At 42.7% G+C, this 24,346-nt stretch overlaps 2 protein-coding genes across 2 annotated transcripts in view; one reads left to right on the forward strand and one right to left on the reverse strand.

Annotated features, from left to right (window-relative positions):
* Positions 1-1,196: 1,196 nt before the first annotated feature.
* On the forward strand, positions 1,197-8,379 carry PIGH (phosphatidylinositol glycan anchor biosynthesis class H; the record flags this gene model as incomplete). The annotated part of the gene is made up of 4 exons (XM_080345730.1): positions 1,197-1,373; positions 3,315-3,524; positions 4,178-4,261; positions 7,811-8,379. 4 exons carry the CDS (start codon positions 1,197-1,199, stop codon positions 7,910-7,912), a joined length of 573 nt encoding a protein of 190 aa, XP_080201856.1. The 3' UTR covers positions 7,913-8,379.
* Positions 8,380-12,651: 4,272 nt separating this feature from the next.
* PLEKHH1 (pleckstrin homology, MyTH4 and FERM domain containing H1) overlaps positions 12,652-24,346 on the reverse strand; it is a gene marked incomplete at its 5' end in the record, with an annotated part of 45,422 nt that continues 33,727 nt past the window's right edge. The window contains 9 exons of the mRNA XM_080346121.1: positions 12,652-13,278; positions 13,592-13,738; positions 14,281-14,367; positions 15,898-16,027; positions 17,115-17,257; positions 18,029-18,170; positions 19,997-20,097; positions 22,751-22,906; positions 23,312-23,489. Coding sequence (XP_080202247.1) covers positions 13,102-13,278; positions 13,592-13,738; positions 14,281-14,367; positions 15,898-16,027; positions 17,115-17,257; positions 18,029-18,170; positions 19,997-20,097; positions 22,751-22,906; positions 23,312-23,489 — 1,261 coding nt within the window. The 3' untranslated portion in view covers positions 12,652-13,101. The remainder of the gene's footprint in view (positions 13,279-13,591; positions 13,739-14,280; positions 14,368-15,897; positions 16,028-17,114; positions 17,258-18,028; positions 18,171-19,996; positions 20,098-22,750; positions 22,907-23,311; positions 23,490-24,346) is intronic.

Raw genomic sequence — 24,346 nt, forward strand, 5'->3', positions numbered from 1 at the left:
CAGCCCACCTTTTCAGAGCTCCAGCCCACCCCTCACCTCAGCTCTTGTGTCACAGTGAGATCCTGGACTCCCATAAGTGCCAACCATCACTGACTCCTTGAGGCCAAACAAAGATGTTGGTAATGATTCTTCAATGTCCCTTCGTTTCTCATGTCCATTACAGACTCCTCTGCTGCCCTTACAAGTTTTTAATACCAGGTTTGTAGATATACCACGAGTAAAGTGAATTGCTCACAGAAAGATGCTATCTGCAGTTAAAGCCAAATGACACACTCTAGGACTGTGGGAGAGGGGAAACCACTAAAAAGGGCAAAGGAGTTAGGATGATGCGTTGGAAATGACAGAGCTGTAGCTTTATGTCACTGCCAGGCAAGTCATATAAAGTAATAAGTGAAAAGTATTAAAGAGAACACAACACAAAGACTCATCAGCTCTTTGTACACAAAGCTAAGCCTCCAATTTATTAAGTACTTAGTCGTCGAGAACCAGAAAATACCGCCTTAAACTTTGAAAAAAAATTACTGAAACAAACCGAAAGAGCTTGTAGTAAAGGATGCTATAGACAAAATGATACACTTCTGTATCAGGAATTGGTAAAAAAAAAAGATGGTGACAAAACCCTGTCTCTCTTCATCACGGCAAGAGACATAGACACCACCACTAAAACCTGTGATGTTTACAACCGTTACTCAAACACCAGGGGAAGCAAGCAGCCAATTATCAACATTTGCAAGGCGCAGAAGCTCCTGATGTCGATCAGGATGAGGGAAAGACGCCTGGCCAGGTTTAGCCGAGCTGCACAGTGCAGCGGCACCACCCCGGGACAGGGCGGGGCGCGCCGGGGCGGACAGCCGGGGCCGGCGCTGGGGACGCACGGCACGGGAGGCGGCACGGGAGGCTGCCCGGGACACGGCATTTGCCAGGCCTGGCGAGCCTCCCCTGAGCTCACCTCAGCTGAGGCTCCTCCCGCACCGCCGCACCAACCCTGCGGAGTGTCCGCGGCTCCGCCCTACGCTCGGGCCGGGCCGAACCCCGCTGCGGCCCGGAGCGGCCTGCGGGGCCCGCGGGAGGCCCAGCCGCCCTGCCCGCCGAGCCGCACCACCCAGCGCTGCCCGCGGCCGGAAGTGTGCGGCAGAGCCGTACCAGGAGGCGGGCGGGCCGCTCTAGGCCGCTTTCGGTGGTTCCGGCGGGGCGGCATGGAGGAGCGGCGGTACCGCTCGGCCTCGGGGGCGCCCATCGCGCTGCGGTGCCGCCAGCACAGCGCCTCCTGCCGGGAGCTGGTGGTGCGCTGCCCCCGCCTGCAGCTCCGCTCGCTCAGCGCCGTCACCTCCGCCGTCTGGCTGGCGGCCTACGGGCTCTTCGTGCTCAGCGAGGTACCGACCGCCCCCGGCCCGCGGCCGAGGGGTGTCCCTGCGCTGGCTGCCGCCCTGAGCCGGTGTCCCGCTGAACACCGGGGAGCGGCGCTGCGCTCCAAGGTGGCGGGTGCCGAGTGCTCCCGGGGCGGGGCGGGGCAGCCAGAGCCGGTGGGAGGGTGGTCTCCGTGTGTCCTGGAGCTGCTCCGTGCCCGGGAGCAGCCAGCTGGTAGATCCTGCTGAGTGTGTAGTGGAAAAAATGAGAGTTGTGTTGGCTGGAGTCTCAGGACAGACTGGCTACGGCCCGAGTGCTCTTGGTGGCTTCTCGAGTGCCTCCATTGGTTTGTAGCCTCTTGCCATAGATTAGGTGTTCGTATGGGTGTTGAGTGATGCCTGGTGCATGTTTCTGAGTCCAAATAACAGGTGTTTACTTGGAGAGGTGAATTGCAGGAATTGGGAATAAAGAATACATTGAAGAAGGTGAGTGACTACTGATCCCCAAAGGGTTTTTCCTGAGTGACTTGGAGAATGCTACTCAGTGAGTGTCAGCTGCTTGCTCATGTTTCACAGCCAAGGCAGTAAGACCTTGGCAGTACAGATTTCAAAAGTTTCTGATAAATCCAGAAGTATTGGTGTAGATATCTGATCTTTGACCCATACTTGCAGGAAAGGACCAGCTTTAGACCCAGACCAGTTACCTCCAGATTAAAGCCAATAGCTTGACCAAAGAAGCTGATCACTGTGACCAACACTATCACTGTCACTCTTCATTTTTTCCAATAATCTTTCGCAAAGAATGAAGGCAAAGATTGCAACATGAGTCAGTTGGCAGGTTTCTGATATTAAAAGATGGTTCGTGTTCCTCTAGCTGGAAGGGAAGCTGTGTTTGAGTTTTGTTACAAAAGCAGACACCCCAGCCACTGGTTGTTACCCACTGTCTTCCTGCTTGGATTTACATGTGCTTGTGCAGCTTTTACACAAGCGACTGCAATACTTCCATTCTGCGGGGAAACCAGACCCGAAAGTCTCTGTCTATGTGGATTTCAGTATCTAATTAATGACTCTTGGTTTGTTTTTTGTTTTGGCGATTTTTTCCCATGATAACAAATTTTCAGAGGGTCCTGTACCCTTTTTGTTTGAATGTGGCCATGGCTTCTTTACTTCACATGTTGGTACAGGCCCAGCTTGAGTGGTAGGGCCATGCAGTAGATCTGGGTCCTTTCAGAAGTGTCAGTTCTAACTTTGATTAATGGGTATGAGGCCTACAGCTCTCCAAAACATGTCCCAGAAACAGGTTGTAGGTTGTGGACCTTTGGGATTTATTACCAGGTCTTCAAATGACTTACTTGTGTCTAAAGTTTAATCAGTTATGTATTATGTTATGTAACAGCAATCCCAAGATTGCAGCATGCAAAAGATGTTTGTCCTCAGACAAAGCAAAGGAGAAAGCAAATGTTGTTTAGATTGGTATTTAAGGCAGGAAGACAGATGAGGTTTGAACAAGTTTAGACTTGCAGTTCATAAGAAGACAACCACTAGGCCAATGGTTTTTCCTAGAATATTTTTCTACCCCTCTGTGATTCCACCCTCAGTTCTAGCAAGCATTTCACAGCACTTCTCTGTCAGTGACATCACCTCTATACGCATTTGTATAATATGCCATCTTTGATGTAACTGGCTGGTTTTGGTTGAGATTTCCGTGCTAAATTTACAAGGGAACAGAATTTTCTTGCAGTTTTCCGTTTCAGCTCCCAGTTCTTTTGGACCATACTGTGAAGACTGATTTAAATCTCATTACACATATATCAGCTGGTCAGGTGAATAAAAGGACACCACCTGAGTAAAATTGCCTTGTAACTGTAGCTTTAGTATTATAATTTATTGTGCAATGTTACTTTATCTAAAGCTGTATTTAGTTCATTGTAGGACCAGAGCTCTGTCTTTGCTTGACTTGTGTTACAGAATAGCATGATGCTTTCTTCTGCTATCTTCATCACGTTGATTGGCCTGATCATATACCTGCACTTCGTGAAGATTGACCAGGAATCCCTCTTGGTCATCGGCTCACTTGGCATTCAGGTGACTTCATCCTATGCTTCAGGGAAAGAGAGCACGACCTTCATTGAGATGGGTCAGGTGAAGGATGTGGTTATCAATGAAGCCATCCATATGGTAATCATACACAGCCTTCCTGTTTCTGTATCTGTAGGCACACTTGTGTCCAGTACATGTTCATGAGCATGGTTTACCAGAGCAATTAAAACACAGCACCATCCACAGCTTTACTGTCATTAGGAGCTTTGTTTCAGATTTCTTTCTTTATTCTCTTACCAGTTTTCTCACCTTTAAAGGAGAACTCAAGCCAAACAGATAGCCTCAAGAAGTCAAGTCCATCCCTTACATAATGCCACTGACACCGAGCCAGTGGTTTTATTTCTTTGTCTTATACTGTTCTTACAAATCCTGATGCCAGACTCCATAAGTAGTCAGGATAGAGATAAGAAGACAGACAACACGAGAGATAATTTTTTCTATTGCTGGGGTTTTCTATAAAGCTCCTGTAGAAAAGTAGACCTTACACGCTCAGTATATATATGTTCTTTTCAGGTTAAAAGTTAAGTAGAAAAAAACACAGGTAAAATTATTTTTTCATTGTGTGAAGGGAGGAAAGCTTATAATTATAAATATAAATTTGTAGACTTGACCATGGCCTGGGGTGATTGACCTTCAGCCCAATGAGTTGAAACAGATCCTCTTTCTGTGTTAACTCCAGGCACTTGGGTAGCGTTTTCAAACTCTGATGATTTTGTCTGTCTGTCTTGTAGCAAAAAGTTATCTACTACCTGTGCATCCTCCTCCAGGACCCTGGGGATCCTCAGGGAGTATCTGAGGTTGTGCCACTCTTTCAGGTGAGTTTGAATGGTGGGGAAATCCACATCTGTGGTCTGTGTGTGTCTGCGTGCCAGTTGTCTTAGCATGTGTGTTTTGCACTGCAGGTAGCTGACTACAGTTGCCTTTGCCTGACTGCGCCTTCAGGGTGGGTCTTAGAGCATTGTGCAGTGGGTGATCTTAGAAGTCTCGTAGAAACACCTATCAGGGATGTTTTTTTCATTTTCCCTCCATTCAAACAACAGGGAGCTGTATGAATTTGAACCCAGCCAGGAGTTTGCATGAGCTAGGAGTCTGACTCATGTAGGGTACTGAGGACTCACAGCTTTCTGTGTAGTCTGACAGCCAGTGTTACCATCATAATTATGGCACTGTACTGTGGTTGATATTTCTCTCAGCTTTGGGTGCCAAAAGTGCTCATAGAAACCTCCTTGGCTTGCACTGTCTCAGCCCTTGACAAAGATCACAGTACAAGCTGTGAACAATTTGCTGAATGTATAATAACTTGTTTGCTTTACCATTACCTTGTCTCCCCTTTCTCTTCTCATGCTAACTTGTTCTGACTGTTCACAATCCCATTTTTTGGGATGGTTTTTCTTTCTGTGTGTATGTGCCTAACACAATGACGCCCTGATCCTTGCATGGTGGTAAGCAGTACAGAGGTGCCTCACATCTTAGACTGCTGTGGTTTATAGCCCTCTCTGTCCTTTTTAATCTACCTGCTGCTGGTCGCTGTCATTTTGTAGTCCACATCGAGGTTGTGACTGGGCACAGTTCGTCTTCAGCTAAATACTTATGGATATAAATAGACTATTCCATCAATACTTCCTGCTAATTCAGTCCCACAATTGTAAAGACATATACTAACAATAATATAAACTAAGTATTTCACACACAGTCAAAGGGAAAAAAAAATGAATTTGCTGGAAATCAACAGCTAATAAATTCCAGAGAGCTGCAATCAGGAACCTGGTTTTAGTTATCCATGCTCCTTTCCAGCTTCAAAGAGGCTGCCTGGCATTTGTGTAGTTTCTCTTTTTTCTTAGCTCAACTCTGAACAGTTTTATTTTCTTAGAAATATCTTAGTATTGGTAGAGTTGACTCCACCAGCAAAGGAGGTACAGAAAGAGCTGTGTCAGTTTGCAATTCATTACCGGTCAGTAATTCTTACTTTAACTTGCAAGTTAGTATGTTACTTAGTTTTGAAGGAGCAGTAATTAGTAACTTTTTTGCATCTCCTTCATTGGGTTCCTCTAAGTTTTGTCAGCCTTCAAAAATACAATTTACCATGTCACTGAGCCCAGGAGCACTTCTGAGCTGAACTGACCTCTTAAGCAACACTTGCAAGGAGAGGTGTTTGATGGACTTTACATAGTAAAGCTGTTTTGGAAGCTCAAAAGTCATGGACCATAGGGACTGTGGGACAGGGGAACTTTCACCTCCTTGCTGGTTTTAATCTGGACCAGGTTAGAAGTGATGGAATATCATATTTTGATCACCATTCACTGTGTGAAATGAATTAATGTTTTAGAATCATAGAATCATTTTGATTGGAAGACACCTTCAGGATCATCAAGTCCAACCATAAACATAATTCTGGTGCTAAACCATGTCCCTAAGAACCTCATCTATGTATCTTTTAAACACCTCCAGGGATGGTGACTCCACCACTTCCCTGGGCAGCCTGTTCCAATGCCTGACAACCCTTTCCATGAAGAAATTCTTCCCAATATCCAATTTGAACCTCTCCTGGCATAACTTGAAGCCATTTCCTCTTGGCCTATCACTTGCTACTTGGCAGCAGAGACCAATCCCCTCCATGCTACAGCCTCCTTTCAGGTAGTTGTAGACAGCGATAAGGTCGCGATAAGGGGACCTCAGCCTCCTTTTCTCCAGGCTAAACAGCCCCAGTTCCCTCAGCTGCTTCTCATTAGACTTGTGCCCCAGACCCCTCACCAGCTTTGTCACCCTCCTCTACACTCGCTCCAGCACCTCAGTGTCTTTCTGGTAGTGAGGGGCCCAAAACTGAACACAGGATTCGAGATGCCGCCGCACCTGTGCCGAGTACAGTGGCACAATCCCTTCCTTAGTCCTGCTGGCCACACTGTTCCTGATACAAGCCAGGATGCTCTTGGCCTTTTTGGCCACCTGGGCACACTGCTGGCTCATGTTTAGCCAGCTGTCAGTCAACACCCCCAGGTCCTTTTTCCCAGGCAACTTTCCAGCTACTCTTCCCCAAGTCTGTAGTGCTGCCTGGGGTTGTTGTGACCCAAGGGCAGGAATTAACATCTCATCTCTGAATACTGATCTGGATAGACAATACCGAAGTTTATATATTTATTAGCCCTTTAGCAGCTCTTCAAGGATGTATGCTGAGTGTAGCAGGACCCGGCACTTGGCCTTGTTGAACCTCATGCTATTGGCCTCAGCCCAACAATCCAGCCAGTCCAGATCCTTCTGTATGGCCTTCCTACCCTCCAGCAGATCAACACTCCCACCCAACTTGGTGTCATCTGCAAACTTACTGTGGGTGTACTCAATCCTCTCATCCAGATCATTGATAAAGACATTAAACAGAAGCAGCCCCAATACTAAGCCCTGAGGAACACCACTTGTGACTGACCACCAACTGGATTTGGCTCTGTTCACCACAACTCTTTGGGCCCGGCCCTCCAGCCAGTTCTTTATCCATTGCAGAGAACACCCACCTGGGCCGTGAGCTGCCAGCTTCTCGCGGAGAATGTTGTGGGTTATGGTGGCTTTACTGAAGTCTAAGTACACAACATCCACAGCATTTCCTTCATCCTCTAGCAGGTCACCTTGTCGTAGAAGGAGATCAGGTTGATCAAGCAGGACCATGGGCCTGATCACTTGGTTGTCCAGTATGTGCTGCGTGATGTCACTCAGGTTGATCTGCTCCATTAACTTTCTGTTGTCCTTTTGTTGACAATACTAGCAGAGGCCAAGGGCCAGGTGTCTGAATTCCCTGTCCTAAAGGTAGATTTTTCAGGGTTGCGATCTTCTAGGATGATGGATTAGTACATGGAAATATGCATCTCTAGAGGGAGTATGGCCTAGCAGATAGGTTAATGGGTTTGGAGGTGTGGGTGTTCTTCTGTGCTGTCACTGTGAACTGTGAGCTGAGATAAGGGGAGGATTTCTGATTTGGTGAGAGATTCAGGCTAACTGCAGAATGGTGCTCATCTTTGGACTGGACAGCTTTAGGGACTGGCATTTTTCATCACAGAGCAGGTATGGCTTGTGGAGTGGCTTTGTATTCCTATTTCACCAGTTTACATCAAACACCTCCTGGAGTTTGATGGATTATTTCTCAACGAACATGTAAAAGGGAAATCTGTTCTCCATTGGCTTAATTTGAGAAAGCAAATCAACTACAGAGATGTTGCTGTTGCATTCCTTAAACATGCAAGGTTCTGATAGTCAGCTTTGTGTCATCTCTCTGCATCCCTTTCTCTGCCTGACAATCTTACTAATGGGAAGCTAAAGCTTTCCAGTGCTTTTACAGACAGTTCAGAGCCTGATTCTCTGCTGTTTGACTTAAATTCTAGAGCTCCAAGCCGCGTCTGGACTGCCTGATAGAAGTGTACAAAAGTTGTCAAGAAATCCTGGAGCAGAGGAAGACAGAGCTGCAATCAAGTGGAGGAAAATAGTAAAAAAAAATCAAGGCAGCAAACTTGCAGCAGGACTTGGAGAGACACATGGAAAAGGAAGCAAAACTGCCTCGTGGCTTTTTTAATTAGATGAGTAGGAAGTGGTGCAGCAGTACAGTGATTTTAAGGCTGACGACCTGCACAGACCCATAGAGTTGTTAGAGAAAATGGCAGCTCAAGGACAGAAGCGAACCTTGAAATCATCTGCTATGAAGACAGGTGAGCAGAACTTTTTTGACTCAGACAGGAATGGTTTTTCCTTGCCTCTCCAGAAAAGAATTATGGGAAATAGGGCAAAGGGAGGCAAGAACATGCATCAAACGTTTACTCTTTTTTATAACGTAATTTGGGCTGGACTGACAAAAGTATGCTTTTGTTTGCTTCTATTTAACCTTTTGTTTGAAAAAGTGTATACCATTCTACATACCAAAGCTGATGTGTGGGCCGCGCTGGTGACTTCATGATCCACAGGTGAATTTCAGAAAGAAAAATAACAGAAAATTAAAATATACTGTTGCATTCAATGATGTTTAATGAAATAAACATAAGAGAGCAGGCTTGGGCCTCTTCAGGGATCTGCTTGAAAGAGTCCCAGGGGATGGGGCCCTAGAGGGAAGAGGGGTCCAAGAAAGCTGACTATCAAGGATCATCTCCACCAAGCTCAAGAAGAGTCCATCCCAGTGAGCACAAAGTCATGCAAAAATGCCAGGAATCCTGCAAGGATGAACAAGTTGCTCCTGGCAGACCTCAGACACAACAAGGAAGTGTACAGGGACAGGTAACCTGGCAGGAACACAGCAACACTGCCCAAGATGTGGTTCGGAAAGCCAAAGCCCACCTGGAGTTGTATCTGTTGAGGGATGTCAAAGGCAACAAGAAGAGCTTCTGTAAGTACAGAAGTAGCAAAAGGCAGACGGGGAAGATGTGGACCTGTTGCTGAATGGGGCAGGGGTGTGGTGACACAGGACATGGAAAAGATGAGGCATTTAAAGGGCCAAATCAATTGCTCTGAGAAGACGAGGAAAATGTTTTGTTGAAAACAATGGCAATGACTATGTGAATAAAGCTTTATTGTCCTGTGCTCTTCAGAGTAACTTAAGGTTGGGAAATTCTTCCTTGTTGCTGAGCTAAAAGTTACTGTAACCTTGAACTGGTATTTTTCTCTTTTTTTTTTTTTTCCCCACAACTCCTTAGTAATGTAACAGACACAACTGAAATATCAACACAAGAGCTAAACCAGCAAGTTGGCAGGAGCCATGGGGTCCTGCTTAATTTGCATACAATGCTGTACAATACTTTACATAATCTGCAATTAAGACGTGGCAACATACCATCCTGTAATATGGTAGAGATAAGGTGATTTTTTTTGGTTTTTGTCACGATGCCATGAAGTTTGAAAGACGCAGGTTAGCTTATGTCACAGGACATATTCTGGTTGTCCAAGTGAAAGGCAGCAGCTTGGGCATGTGCCTATGGCTCGGGGTGTGCTTCGGCAAAGTGGGGTTTTTCCATGGGGAGGAGAAGTGGTCAAGGCCCTTGAGGAGCAATGTATCAGCAGGAGGATTTGCTGAGCGTGGGGAAAATGTGTTAGAAAATAAACTATGTCTCAGCAGAGCGAACAGACTCTTGGACTTAAGAGTGTGCTGGGAACATGGACTATGCTGTAAGAATCCTATGAAGTCCTGAAAATGTGCACTGAAGAAATGAGCTGGTAGCTGTGTCCCAGGAGGAAGCCTGGCAAACTGTCGTAGCCATCTTTGGAAGGTGTGAACATCCTGTGCCCTTCAGCCATCCATTAAAGCTGGGAGATCAGCAGAGAGAAACAAGGAATCAGACTAGGGCAGGTTTGCACTGGGTTTGTGCCTGGGTACCAAACACAATTTTTGTCCATTTTTGTTTACATCAAGACTATTTTGGCTTTTAAAATAGCTTATTTCATTCTAAGAATAATACAGTTAATTCACAATAACTGCATTTTATTAAGAACAAGCAGAAATCTCACAGTATCTCCCAGACATCCTTTTACATACGCACAGCAGTTAGGGACCAAGAAAGGCTTTTGTCATCTCATTCTATGCTGCAGCAATCATCTTTGTCAAAAGCATTGATTAAAATAAAAATTGTTTTCTCTACCAAAGAATCATACAAAATAGATATCTATACAAGACTGTTTGAAGTCAGGTAAGCTATAAATAAGAGGTATATGTGCATCCATCAGAGTGGGGTGGCCCCTGAAATACTCAAGTATTGGTGAATATTTTTAAGAAATAAGGAAGAAAAAAAAAAGTTTCATATGCCATGCTTCTCAATTTAAAGTGCAGTTATGGCAGAAAATATTGAGCTTCAGGACAGCTTTTGCTCATTCAGCATCTCAGCTTCCCGCATGCCCTGGTACAAGTCTGTAAGGACACGAGTGTTAGCTCTGGAAGGGAAGTACAGGCTCTGAAGTGTCAGCTGGAGACTTCTATACCTTCAGCATCCCCAGCACCAGTGACTGCTCAGCTTATTCTGAAGCAGCTTTGCTAGTGGTGGGATACAAGAGGACAAAAACACCTTCAGATAGAGGAGGAAGTGTAGGTACAGGTGACTGGGTGAGGAGGAATACTGCTCTCTGTATTCAAAGTATTGGAGCCATACTGAGTTCACTGTGTGTATGTGAGAGAGAGGAAACACACACTACTGACCACTCTATCAGGATATATCGTAACTTAAAAGTATCTAAGGAAAAAAAAAAAAAGACTAAACACCTTCTCAAAATTGGTTTTGGCTCAGAAAACTTCTACCCTTTTCCATAACTTCAAGGGCTGATCCTTAAATTCATAACAAGTACATCACAGTATGTGCAAATCAGGTCTCCATTTATACAATCTTTTCCTGCCTTATTTCTGAAATATGGTTTCTGCAACCCATGGGTGGCTTTTTTTTGGTTGGTTGGTTTGAGGTTTTTTTTGTGTTTTGTTGTTGGTGGTTTTGTTTTTAATGTTACAAAGATGCTGATAACAGATTGCTTAGAACTATTTTTGTCTGTCCCATGCTCTTCTCTTTTAATTTGTGACTTTGCACCCAACGTAGGCATGAAACAGAAATTTCTTGAAGAATTGGTTCCACTGTATGCATTAACTGAGTGTTTCAAGGTTGGTGGCAGGTACTAGAGAAGTAAAAACAGTGGTATGGTTGGTTTGTTCATTTGCGATAACTGGTTTGCTATTGCTGAATTCATTCTAATGGTTGAATTCACACTGTTCTAATTTGGGAAAGTTGCCCATGAATGCATAATTATTGTGAAGTTGCATGTGGTACTTTGGAAGTGCAGTTATTCTTCCTTAGCTTTTCTAGAATGCTTATCAAAATAGCTGAACTCAAACCAGGTAGATTTAGATTTTTCAAGAAGAGCTGTTATTTTTCTTTTATTTGTTTAAAATCCATTAACGTCTTCAGTCATAACAAAGTCCCTTTGAAACAGATTAAAAAAAAAAAAACACATTCTTTTGGAAAGTTGGAAGAACAATTCTTAAGGACACATTTGCTGACTACCTCCCCTCCTTGCTGTGGTAGCATGAGGGAAGCAGGAGTTTGAAATGAGCAGCTTCTGTCAAGTCAGAATGGCAGAGCTGGTTTGGGGAAATCTGTTCCTGTTGCTGAAAGACAGAAAAAGTACAACATTTGCTTGCCTTGTCTTCCTTTGTCTGAGATTATGTAGAGTTTCAAACACATCCTGAAACACCTACCACAGAGATGAACAGAGTCTCTGAAAGTGCTTGTCTGAGGGGGAGTGTGTGACACGTTCAGCCCTGTAGCAGAGATCTAACATTCAGCTCTTGCGTAGAACAGCATTGACTCCTGAAATGCGTCAGTCCTGTGGGAGCCAGGGCATCATCTGACACTGAGTCCCAGCTGTTCCGAGTCCTCAACATGCAGAGACACCAGGTTTCCACCTTTTGTTAAAGTTTAAAATATTCTTGAGTACCACTGAACTCTTATTCTGTAAGTCAGTATTTCAGGTCTGAAATTACCCTTGACTTGCATTGGAATTATTCTTGACAGTTTAGTTCCTCTTCCTTCTCAACAGTGTCTTCTTTCATTGTTTCATATCTGGAGCAAGGACTTGGAAAGTTTCTGTCTTCCCATTTTAGCATCAGTTTCAGGGAGGAGTCGTCATAGCTCTAGGGGAAATTAAATTGTCCTCTTGGTTGTGTTAAGCAGTTGCATAAACACTATTATAGCCTCTGCAAAAAGACTATCTTTATAGTTCTGGGAGTGGCAACATTTAATTTAAACACTGGTAAAAACTTTAATATGCTGGCTATTCACAACCAGAGCCTAGAGCTGAAGTTACATCTAAACTACCTGATCAGACTATGTCATGTTAATTTTACACTCTAGTAATAACCTTTTCAGTGTATATCTAGTTGATAATGCAGCGATGCGCAGCTCCTGATCCAGGCAGTATTCAACAGGATACATCCTTGTAGGGGGTTCATGCCACAGTATCCATTATCACCTGTTTTTATGTTGGATAGGACTGTGTGCTCAGCCCCCTGCAGTCAGATTCAAGCCTATATACCACTCAAATCTGCCTTGCAGAGGCTGCAGTCTAATTTAGGTTAAAAGTGAGCAAGTTAGGGATTGATGCAAACAGAAGATTATTGGAAATAATGATAATAACTGAAAGGGGCGATAATGAGAAAAAGAGATCACTGGGAGTTTTAGGAGCTGGACTGAGATTCCACACACAGGATATACAGTGATCTAAAGACAAGTGCAAAGCTGAAAATGGCAGAGATCCAAGAAAACGTATATGCTTGTAAGCAACCAGTAAGATCAGGAGACAGAAGAAGAAGGGGTGCAAGGAAAGAGAACAGATGTAATGTGACTGGGGCGGTGTGCAGGCAAATGACTTAAGGCATGGTATTTTGGATGGAACATGGCATGGAAAGGAAATTCCTGTGCAGTTCCCAAAAATCAACTTTTTTTTTTTTTTTTTTTTTTTTTAAGAGAAGGGACACTGCCTCTACCCAAACTAAGGAGCTTTGTCTGTTATTATGGAAAAAGAATCATGATCTGCATTAGAGTGTGTAACCAGCAAAATCATGGCAGTCTGCAAATCAGTGCAGAGCAGGGGGGGGAAAGAAAAAAAAAAAAGCCCAAACAAATCAACGAGATCCCTCAAAGTCATTTGGAATGAGCCCTTAGAGCAGGGTGGGCCCCTTAGTGCTTCGGGGCACGGAAGGAAAAAAGCACCGGCTTTCAGTCTCCCAGAGCTTGTTTGCAGATGTTTTGCTGCGGGAGGGCTGCGTAGAACACAGGAGTGAAGGTGTCGAGCGGTAGTTAATGTAGCTGGCAATAAGAAGTGTTGCTTCAACAATCTAGGGAAAAAAAGAAAATCATTAACTGTAAGCCAATTAGAGGTAAGAGCACCGTTTGATTTTTAGAACCTATTAACTGCATAACTTTTGCAGATGGCTTTCTCACATGGAATTGTTCCGTTTTGAAATGAAGGTCTGTTTTTAAGAGTTTGGTATAATAAGTCTCTTGATTAAAGGTTCCAGCTTACAAGGCATGTATTGAATGTCTATAGCCAATGCAGCAGCCATAAGTACCAGTCCCCAGGGCACGTACAAAATGCCCGGCTGTGGTGATTCCAGCTGAAAAGAAACTCACTGTTCATTTTGTAATTACCTTTGGAATCGCCATTGTGAAAAGGAGTTTTTCAGTGCTGTTTTTCCCAGAGCTCCTGTCTTTCATTTGACTGACTACAATCATGAAGTCATCTCGACAGCCTCCAAAGGTCAGCACAGAGGAGTATGAATAAAAGACCTTCACGTGCTGTAGACAGAGAGTTTGAAAGAGTCATATTTCTGTAAAAGAAAAAAGGGCCACCTTACACTAATGTATTTGCCACTTACTGCAAGAACACCAGATCTCCAGCAGTAATAGGCAGTATAGGTAATGGGCTCTCTAGGTAAACAGCTGGCAGAGAAAGCTCAAGTGAAAATTGCATTTCTAGTTTTCTCCTAGCCTGCTTGATGCCTCACTGCTCCAGAGCAGAAGTCCAAACTTTGCTGTATCCCAGGTGGTGGTAGTAAAGCACACACCACTGAGATTTTGCAAGATGACTGAGCCTGTTTGCTGTCCAAAGAAGCAGTCAGCTGTTCCACAAAACCCTACCTTAAACTGTAGCTGTAATTTTCCTTTGTTTATGTAGCATTCAAACATAGCACGGACTTCCCTCTTCCCTGACTTCTACAAATTAACTTCTGGATCCATTTGAAGTTAAAGACAAACTTTTAGTGACTTCAAGTGGACCCAAGGAAACGTCTTTCTGTGGGAGGTAAGTTATTTTTCTTAGACAGTGTTCCTCACCATACCATAGTGTTATAATCCAGTATGCTGATACCATCTTCATTCACAGCTATCCAGACTGGACAGTCTTCCAATGCAGAAGGCAAAATAGGCTAGAGAAAAAGAAAATTATTAATTTCAATATTTTTTGACCACCATCCAAAGATGTTTCTATCCTTAAAACCCAAGATTTATGTCAAAGTGAAGATGAGAGAGAATCCTACAGTCTTACTGGTCTGACCTGGTTTGATTAAGAGGGCTTTCTCAAAATCTGGAATAACATTTTTAGATTTTGGGACTACTGGCACAAGAGATGCAGTGATAACAAAGGCTTTGAGATTAACTAAATTCTGTCAGTGTAGTTAAAACTGAAGGAAATGCTAGGACAGAGCAACAAAATGCCAGTTCTGCTCTGCTCTGGTTCTTACACCACTCCCATCAGTCAGGCAGGCAGGGAAGCCTGTTGGTTTCTGTAATATGAGTGCACCCAGTACAACCAATGCAATTTTCTTTCTTACAGATTTTTACAAATGTGTATCAATTTTCTGTTAAAGAGAAGTTTTGTGTTGTTATGGCTAATGACATCAATCTTTCATGGGAACCTGCTGTTACATGGCTAATGCCATAGCCTTTGCTATTTAACTGTTGAGAAGTTGTATGTTAATCATCAGGAATATCAACATTATTTAAACTCTGGGTGGAATTTTCTATATTCTGATTCTTCAGTGTCAGTGACCTCAAATACCAGTAACCTCTTCTGCTTTTACTCCTGAAAGTGGAAATAATTGTCGTTTTGGAAACTTTTTGTATATTTACACAAGAGATCCCTTTCATCCTTAAACTTTATTCCATAACTATAGAACTTTGACTTTAAAGCCAGAGACGTAACCTTGAACAGGACCTATCTCAAGCTTTCAATAGAGGAGGTTTCTACTGGGTTGGGGAAGATGGTTAATGCCTAAACAAGATTTCTCAGACAGCCCCTAAGACGTTAGTTTGGGCAGGGTAACAGGTACAGAGCTCTGGCCTGGGATGGGCTAAGGGATGGAACAAGCTCCTGGGAGAAGCGCTCCCTCCAGCTGTTCTTTGCTGTCCCACTGATGCCTGTGGGCTGGCAGCTTACCCAACATGTGCTGTAGTTTTCATTTTTGCAACAGGACACGAGCAGCGCTTGCCTCTCTCGTGTGGCAAGAAAGCAGCTGCTCTGTGTCAAGTAGAGAACAGGACTGCACTACCCATTCTCCTTTAGCTAGCATCAGCTGCCACGTGTGATTTATGGGGGACTCTTCCCTTCCACCCTCCAGTGATACGTAAATAGTATTTTTAAACTATCATTGCAGCCTTGATGACCAAGGAAATTCCTGCCTGAGAAAGCATTGGCAAGGTTTGTAAAGAGAGGTGGTATCCCATATTATGATCAACTGATTTATCCAGGGAACTTTCCCTTTTTAGTTACTGAGCACTAGCAACCTCTAGCGTTTAGAACATATTTCTTTCTTAACATATGTGGTACCACACGGAGCTGTTCCTTCTATTTTTTCTCTTCCTGAAGTAGAAGCATTTTCAACCTTTGTTACCAGAGATCATAGATACATGTCTACTCAGTTCACTTTCAGAACAGAAAGAAAGTGTGCTTCAGTTACCTTAGCAACAAATAGTTTGGCTCCAAAGAGAGGCCATTTACGGGCTACTGTCAAATAAATTCGAACGCATTCTGGTGGAGAGCATCCCTGTAGGACCATCCACTTCGTCGCCAGCCTGTCAGCCAGTTGTCTTTACAAATCCAAGACACAAGACAGCATTATTTACTAATGTCTTCTAAGGAAAGGTGAGTAGAATTATAACAGTTAATAAATATTCCTCTTATTCTAAAAAAGGCTGTTCTACACAGCACTATGGACAGGGCTGTCAGCAGTGACAGTTATGAGAGCTGTACAACCTGAGTTTATTTGAGCATTTTCTCTACTTCCACAATTATTAATATTTTACTACTACTTATACCATAATGCACAGGAATCCCAGTCACATACGGATTGCTCACTGATGTATATATTAAACAACTGTATCTACAAACACTCAGGCAGCTGTTACAGTAAAATGCTGCCCAGCTGGTCTTCACATTCAATTATACTTTCACCTCCATCTTAACTTGTTTGCAGTATGCTCTACGTGGAATGGCAATATCTGCTAACTCTTGATTTGGCTCGGTAGGGATGGTTTGGCAGCTGTCTTGCTGCACGCAGGTGGAATTTGCTTCCAAAAGGAGGCAGTTGTGTTAGTTCCACCATTGCATCCCTAAGTAGCTTTGGATCTGGAAGACGACCATTTTCCCTCTTTAAAACAGTTAGAGCTGGGACCGATGGCAGCATCTGAATTCTGTACTTGAGATCTCTGCATTATGTGTGAGAATTTCCAAGTCAAAACATCAAAAATCCCTGCCAAAATACGTGCTAGCAGAATTACTGCATGGCCTGAAGCAGTTTATATGTGTTGGCTTTATGGCTCATTGCAAATGTTAGACATCTGGATTCAATTGACATTTGGGGGAAGCGTAAAATAAAAAATCAGAAACAGAATTAATCTTAGGCCTAGGTTAGAGTTTGTTGGAACAGAGATGCCTAATTTGGAAGTGAAAGGCTTAAACTTCTTGCCTAGGGGAAAATTAGTTGGTGGTTTGGCTCTTTTTATATTAGTTAACTGCTATTTTCTTTTAAAGGAATCTTTTCCTGACACTTGTGTTTTGTTTAAGTTTCTACATCAAATAATCATGACATGGCTCCTTGAAATTTCTTAAATATAAAACCAGTATTTTGCAAGAAATTTGTTTTCAGCACAAAGTATAGAAGAACCAACAATTTACCTGAGCTGTTCAGGAGTAATGTTTTGCTTGTAGCGTTTGGGGTAGAATTTATCTAAGACCTGGTAGAGAAGATGCTGCATTTTTGATTGTGATAGTCCCCCAGGACTCGAAGATCCTGGTCGATCCAGATCCCCATATTCCACCTAAGACAACATCATAGTTTATGGTGCAACAGAACTATGTTTTTTTTTAGTATAGTAGAACATTCCATGAATTCTCAATACCGATTAAACTACTGTGTTTATTAGTCATGCAAAAAGACACCATTAGGCCGGGGAATTTTGTCTACAGCATTTACCATAGAAAATGTCTACAGCAGAGCAACTACTGAGGACATGACTGCCCAATTCTTTACTGATCAAACAAGATCTTGTATAGGGAGACACTTCTGCATAACTGCCAGACTTTTGGGGTTTATTTTCAATTAAAACAACAGCATATTTGTAAATAGTTTGGGTAATGTTCCCAGCTTCTTCACCTCAGTTTACATTCTTTTAACAAATGCAACAATCTGTTTCAGCTCAGTAAGAAACTATTATCCTGCTTATCATGCCCACACCCCATACTGTGTGTTTTATGTGGTAAAATGTTAAATGCAAGTCTGGGGGATCCTGAGTAAGAGGCTATTGGCAGTGCAACAGGGAAAGATTTTACTATTAATGTCACTCTAGTAGTGATACTATTTCCGTATCTCTGCTAAGGCACTAACTGGAGCAGTTCTGGGGACCATTCCAGCAACGTATGTATGCTGGTACAATGCGTTTGGCTGTTTGGCATGGTACATCTCGAACTGTATGTTTGATAAGAAAACACACTTTTGATGTAAAAGATAGGTGCTTAGTCAAAGATATTCAGTGTACAGCTGAAGTCCCTGGAAGACAGAAGGGAGGATTTCTGCCTATAGCTATACTCACCTGAGCCATCAGAGCCACCATTTCCAAAGCTAATTCCTTATTAACAGGAAACCTTCCATTGGCGATTTCATTGCTGACTTGGAAGGCCAGGAGCAACCGCTCCCGGTCTGTCTCACCTTTGGCCTGGTTCTGAAAATATAACCTAAAAGTAGAGAGGGTTGTGAAGGTAAAAAGATATTGTGAACTGAAAGTAGAGGTGAGAACCTTAATCAAGGTGAATAAAAATAAAAGCAGTTGCTTTGTTTTGTTTCTCCTCCTTCTCTAAAGTGAACTTTGTGTATTGCGGGGGCACTGGACAGAGATTTGGAAGCTGAGGTGCCTCCCGTATTAACAAGATTTAGGCAAGGAGGCTCAAAACATGCTTCTAGCTTTGGAAGCCATTTGAATTCTGTAGGACAAATACATCAAGATAGCAAAGCCTTATTAAACACAGATAAATCAGTGTCCGTCCATCCCCATCAAGCATAGTCAGTCAATATTTAAGATATGGCCTACTCTAATTATCACGGAATATGGAACTACCTCTGCTCTACCTGTGTGAGCTTCTACATAGCAGTCTTTTAGGCTTGTTAATTTTGCCAGCTTTGTTTTGACCACTTACACTGATATAGTTATTAAAAATAGTCATTGGTTTGCTTCAGCAAGAAATACGAGACCAAATTAGCAGACTTTATTTCAAAAAGTAAAGAATTATTGTCAATCAAAGTTTCCTACTATTTTTTATTCCCTTCAAACTTGCATTTTCTTTGACCTGGTATAGCAAGATGACAAATGGGGGTTGAGGACAGCAGCCTGGGGAATGTCTCCCAGAACTGTTCTTCATGCATGCTATTTACAGTCCACATAATCTAATTCAAATATTAAATTAAAGATGCATCTATGACTGTATATTCCACAATACTACACAAGATATTCATTCCAGTGGATCAGTTTGTTTATTTTTTATGTCACTTTAACAATACCATTATGACCATATTGACCTTGCACATCTTATCAGAGTCCTTGGTGTCAGAAAAGCCCAACCTTGGAAAGACCTTATCAAAACATCCTTGCTGTCCAGGCTAGACACATTCCAATCCAACAAAATACTGCAAAGTTTCACTCATGAAACAAATGCTGCCTTCTGGGTCAAAAGCAACAACTTCTGCTTCCACCTCTGTTACACCAACTAACAAAGTTTACAGAAATTAGTTTCCACTATTACAGTCAACAAAATCTTCATATATTCAATGCAGAACTTAGTCTCTTTTCATTTTGGGGGTGGCCTTTGTTTCTCTTGCAAAGAGAAGTCACATGCAGAAAACTGTTCCTTGTTCTCATACCTAGCTCTCTGTTCACTGTAATTCAGAATTCCTGCCTGTATTATAAATGATTAACTTTTTCCAGTTTTTGGTTTAGATCTTTGTCTTGTACTTCCCATCTCAACTATCTTTCATCATCTAACTTTTAACATTTCTCTCTTTATAAAGTCTGAGTGCTGCTACTACATGTCTCTTCTACAGCTTATGCAATTTAGAACATTGTTCTTGTATCTAAAAAGATCTTTGCAGATCATCTTTGTGATTCTTCACTTAATTGCAAGTTACAACATACTTATTTTCACTGGTGATTTTTCCCTCTGGTTTCTCTTCCTCTCACCTAACACACATTATTTAATTATGTTTTAGGATCTAGGCAAAGGAAATTGTGCCAAGTATTGCTTATTGTGCTACAGCTTGTTCTTAACTAATTTTAAGTCTATTCTGCTATTGCAAAGTGTTTTGGGTTTTACCTCTAGGCCATATACCCCCTTTTATACATGTACCACATACAAAAGTCATCACATCTCACGTAGGATTTGAACGCATCTTAGCTAAAATACTTTTGGGACTAGCACTACTGTGAATTACTGGACATCTACAGAGATACATACCATCTAGAAATGTTTAATTAAGAGCAGTAGTGGGGCCAACTGAGGGAGCACAGTACCTGTTCTTATAGGTCAACTTCACAATTCTTGTGCCACCTTCATATTTCCCAGGATGCAATTCTTTTAAGGCTTGTTCCCATTTAGAAATGACATCACAGATCTTTATAAAATATCATGGAGAGAAGAGAGACAAACTGAGGTGAAATGTAGAGTCAAGGTTTGAGGGAAAAGTAAGTGAAAAAAATATTGTGGAACACAGAAGTTAAAGAAACAGACCGGATCAGCATAAACACAGCCAAAAGTGACAATTCCTTTTTCTATTACACAGTATGTATAAAATAAAGCTTTCCCACTAAAAACTCCATCTCTCATCTGCAGGGGGACACACGTAAGTGAATTCTGACCTGGGAGCAACTCTGTGGCTACGTCTATATCAGGAGGGATCAAAGCCCAGTAGTAGCAGATCTGCACAGTGGAGCACCTGTTCCGAGACTCTGTGCCCACAGTACGTGAGTTTCGAGGGGTTTTCCTTTGGACTACCATCAGTCTGATCAAATGGCTTGAAAGCCCACTACTATGTTGGATCACATCTTCTAGTTCATATTTCATGTAGAAAGAATCCATTTCATGCTCTCTAAGGTTGCTCCTTAATGTGAATCAAAACATGGTTAACAGGAATGATTGGTAGGTTTACTTCAAAAGTGCCCTCCTGAGTCAAACTAAAGCACTAACATACCCGCTGCATAGCAGCTGTCTACATGCATGGCTAAACCAAACCCTTGGCTGTCAATGTCCAAACTTTGGGAACATCGCATCCTAGATTCCAACTTGGTAATTCAAACATATTTTTAGTAATAGCATGGTTAATTTCTCTGGTTCCATTCAGCTCCTCTTGGTTATTCCAGTCCTTCCACAAGCAGTCTAAAAAAGGCCCCTACTTATCTTTTGATAGCATCTCAATAAAAGGAATATGAACATAAGAAGCCACATGAAATACATAATCAGATATCCTAAACCTCTCTTAAGAAGCTATTGAGTTTGCCTTGGCAAGTAAATAATAACCAGTTAAAGTTATGCCTTTGATTGTATCGAGCTCCTTCATTTATTCTAATATCTCATCTCTCCAAATGGTGGTTCAGTTACCAGCAAAGCTCCACATTATCTGATCTATATCAGGCCATGAAAGCGAAGTATACAATTTGGCACTGTCTGCGGTAGTTTCCGCTTTGAACCATCTAATTTAAAGTTATTGGTATCTTCTCCCTCTGTTGCCCAATGTGAAATCATACACACTGTAAAACTGAATGTTCATGTTCTTTACAGGTATCAGGTTCTCTTAAAAGCTGCCACTACCTTTAGTCCTCCATCAATGCTGTACAACAAATTATTCTCCCAGACTTGTACCAAAATCTGATATGTCTCATTCATGGCCATGAGCCTGCTAACTTATGGCGGTCATCCAGCTGCAGCAGGGGTAAAAATCTCCACAGGAAAGACACAGATGTTAATACTTAGTCTGCTTTGCCTTTCCCTTGATCTGAGGCACTCCTCCCTCTTTTAAAGTGAAGGTGTACTCATTAGAGCTTTCGCCCCTAAGTACGCTCATCAACAATGAAAGCCTGAGTTATCTGGATAGATCAAGGAGATAGTCCAATAGATGGGATTTATATAGACATGCCAAAAGACTCCCAGCCTAACGAAAATTTGTCTCAATTAGGAGTGGCACACTTGATGTTAGTTGTGATATCTGGTCACGCCAGCTAGTTCAGTCATGTTTTAATTTTGTAGTCAAGACAAATTAAACTTTAAAATGTGCTAAAATCCAAGGTAAGTACTTTTTAAAAATTGACCAATTTATCACCTGCTAAAACAGAACACGCTTTGCCTTAACTAGTATTTTGGACTAGACTGAGCTAATTATAGAGTCACAGAATCATTTAGTATGAAAAAGACCTTTAAGATCATCAAGTCCATCCATAAACCTAACACTGCCACATTCACCACTAAACCATGTCCCTAAGCACTATATCTACACATCTTACAAACTCCTCCAGGAATGGTGATTCCACCACTTCCCTGGGCAGCCTGTTCCAATGCCTGACAACCCTTTCCATGAAGAAATTCTTCCCAGTATCTAATTTGAACCTCTCCTGGCATAACTTGAAGCCATTTCCTCTTGGCCTATCACTTGCTACTTGGCAGCAGAGACCAACCTCCTCCATGCTACAACCTCCTTTCAGGTAGTTGTAGACAGCGATAAGGTCTCCCCTCAGCCTCCTTTTCTCCAGGCTAAACAGCCCCAGTTCCCTCAGCTGCTCCTCATTAGACTTGTGCTCCAGGCCCCTCACCAGCTTCATTGCTCTTCTCTGCACTCTCTCCAGCACCTCAGTGTCTTTCTGGTAGTGAGGGGCCCAAAACTGAACACAGGACTCAAGATGCCGCCTCACCTGTGCTGAGTACGGTGGCACAATCCCTTCCCTAGTCATGCTGGCCACGCTATTCCTGATACAAGCCAGGATGCTGTTGACCTTTTTGGCCGCCTGGGCACACTGCTGGCTCATGTTCAGCCAGGTGGCGATCAACACCTCCAGGTCCTTTTTCCCAGGCAGCTTTCCAGCCACTCTTCCCCAAGCCTGTAGTGCTGCCTGGGGTTGTTGTGACCCAAGGGCAGGAATTAACATCTCATCTCTGAATACTGATCTGGATAGACAATACCGAAGTTTATATATTTATTAGCCCTTTAGCAGCTCTTCAAGGATATATGCTGAGTGTAGCAGGGGAGAAAAAAAAAAAAAAAAAATATATATATATACCTTAATATTGCCCTGCAGGCAGTGTTCCAAATTCCTACCAGAAGGATCATCTGTGAACAGAGCAAATCCCATGTGGGATGGCTTCTTCATTCCTGTCTCCTGGTTCAGTTGCTGGATTAATTCATCAACCGTTGAGGAGCCATCAAAACCTACAACCTGCAATGAAAGAGGAGTTGCTTAAGGATAACTTTCAAGAAACATGACATTAATGGGTATTACAACTAATGAAGCCTGGTTTCCTACAGAATGGTGTCTTATGATTGACTGCCAGCTCCAGTGACAACATTTGGATATTGTGTTCCTTCACACGGCATTCATCCTTGTACTGAGACTTGACATCTTTCCTTTTTCCCCAGCTACCTTTTCTTCCTAAAACCTGTAGAGCCAAGGCTGGATTCCTTTCATTTTCTCAGGAGAAATGGCTAAAATGGCAAGGAGGAGAAACAGCATCTATCTCCCAATATCTGATACTTACAAACACCATGGTGCCACCCACACAAAGGAGACAGGTTATAGTGCAGTCCTCTAGTGCCCAGAAGAGAGGCAGCTGTGGTGGCTCACCTGGTAGGTTCCGTTCATGAAGTGCACTGGGATGCTGAAGGGGAGTGAGTGGTGGTAAGGATTTCTCAGCAGGATGGACACGATCTCCATCCGAGAGGGCTTGGCTTCCCGCTCGCCAGTCTGCACTGTGCGGTCTACTGATCTCTGGCAGTAGATGGCATACTTGCCTATTTCGCTCCTAGGCAAAGAGGTGGAGATAAACCACAAACATGCTTTAATGCCATGTCCTCTTCTATTTCTCATGCCATGACAAAGCATTCCTCCCTCAGGCTTTTGCTCAAGCAAAGATACCTCTATGTGCAGATATCCTAGTTCAGCTCAACAGAGTAACAGCTCAACTGAAAGGCTACAACACAAACCTGAGCTCCAAGGATCTGTAAAACTAAGGCAGATAATAGACTCTCTTGGAAGTGCAAGAGCATTCTCTGCTCCTAGGTAGAGTGGACATAGTACAGGAATATCCTCTTCTGTACCCTGTTGCCATCATTGTTCCCATTAAACTAAGAGCAGTTCACCCTCAAATTTCCTGTCATGACAGCCAAATTTAGTTACTATCCTGCTAAGTCCTGGTAAGTATTAATAATAATTTGTAATGTATTAGTTTCACAGGACTATGTAAGTTGTGTTTATCAATTTACATGGTTATACAAATTATAAGTTTCCATGTAGTAACCCTATCTGCCAATCAAAAGACTCGACAGAGTTTCAAAGCAGGCTCACATTTGTTAGTAGTTCAATACAGGATAGGGATTGTCACTAATATGTTTGGTTTACTGTCTAGTGAAGAGAGTGCTTCATTGAACAGCACCAAAAGGATATAAGTGTCTCTAAAGCCAGGCACAAGCAGTCAATTACACCTTTTGCAAAAATGTTAAGGATGTATATTTGGAATAAATTCTGAAATGGAAGGATTTATAACCATGCTATCACTTTGCAGGGGAAACTAATTCCATTCAAGATGCCTTTGGGAGGTCAGTACATTATTAAATCTCCAGTTAAATCCATGCAAGTAACATGGAAGTCAGGAGCTCTGGC

Source organism: Nesoenas mayeri (genome assembly GCF_963082525.1).
Source record: "Nesoenas mayeri genome assembly, chromosome: 5".
Taxonomy (NCBI): Eukaryota; Metazoa; Chordata; class Aves; order Columbiformes; family Columbidae; genus Nesoenas; species Nesoenas mayeri.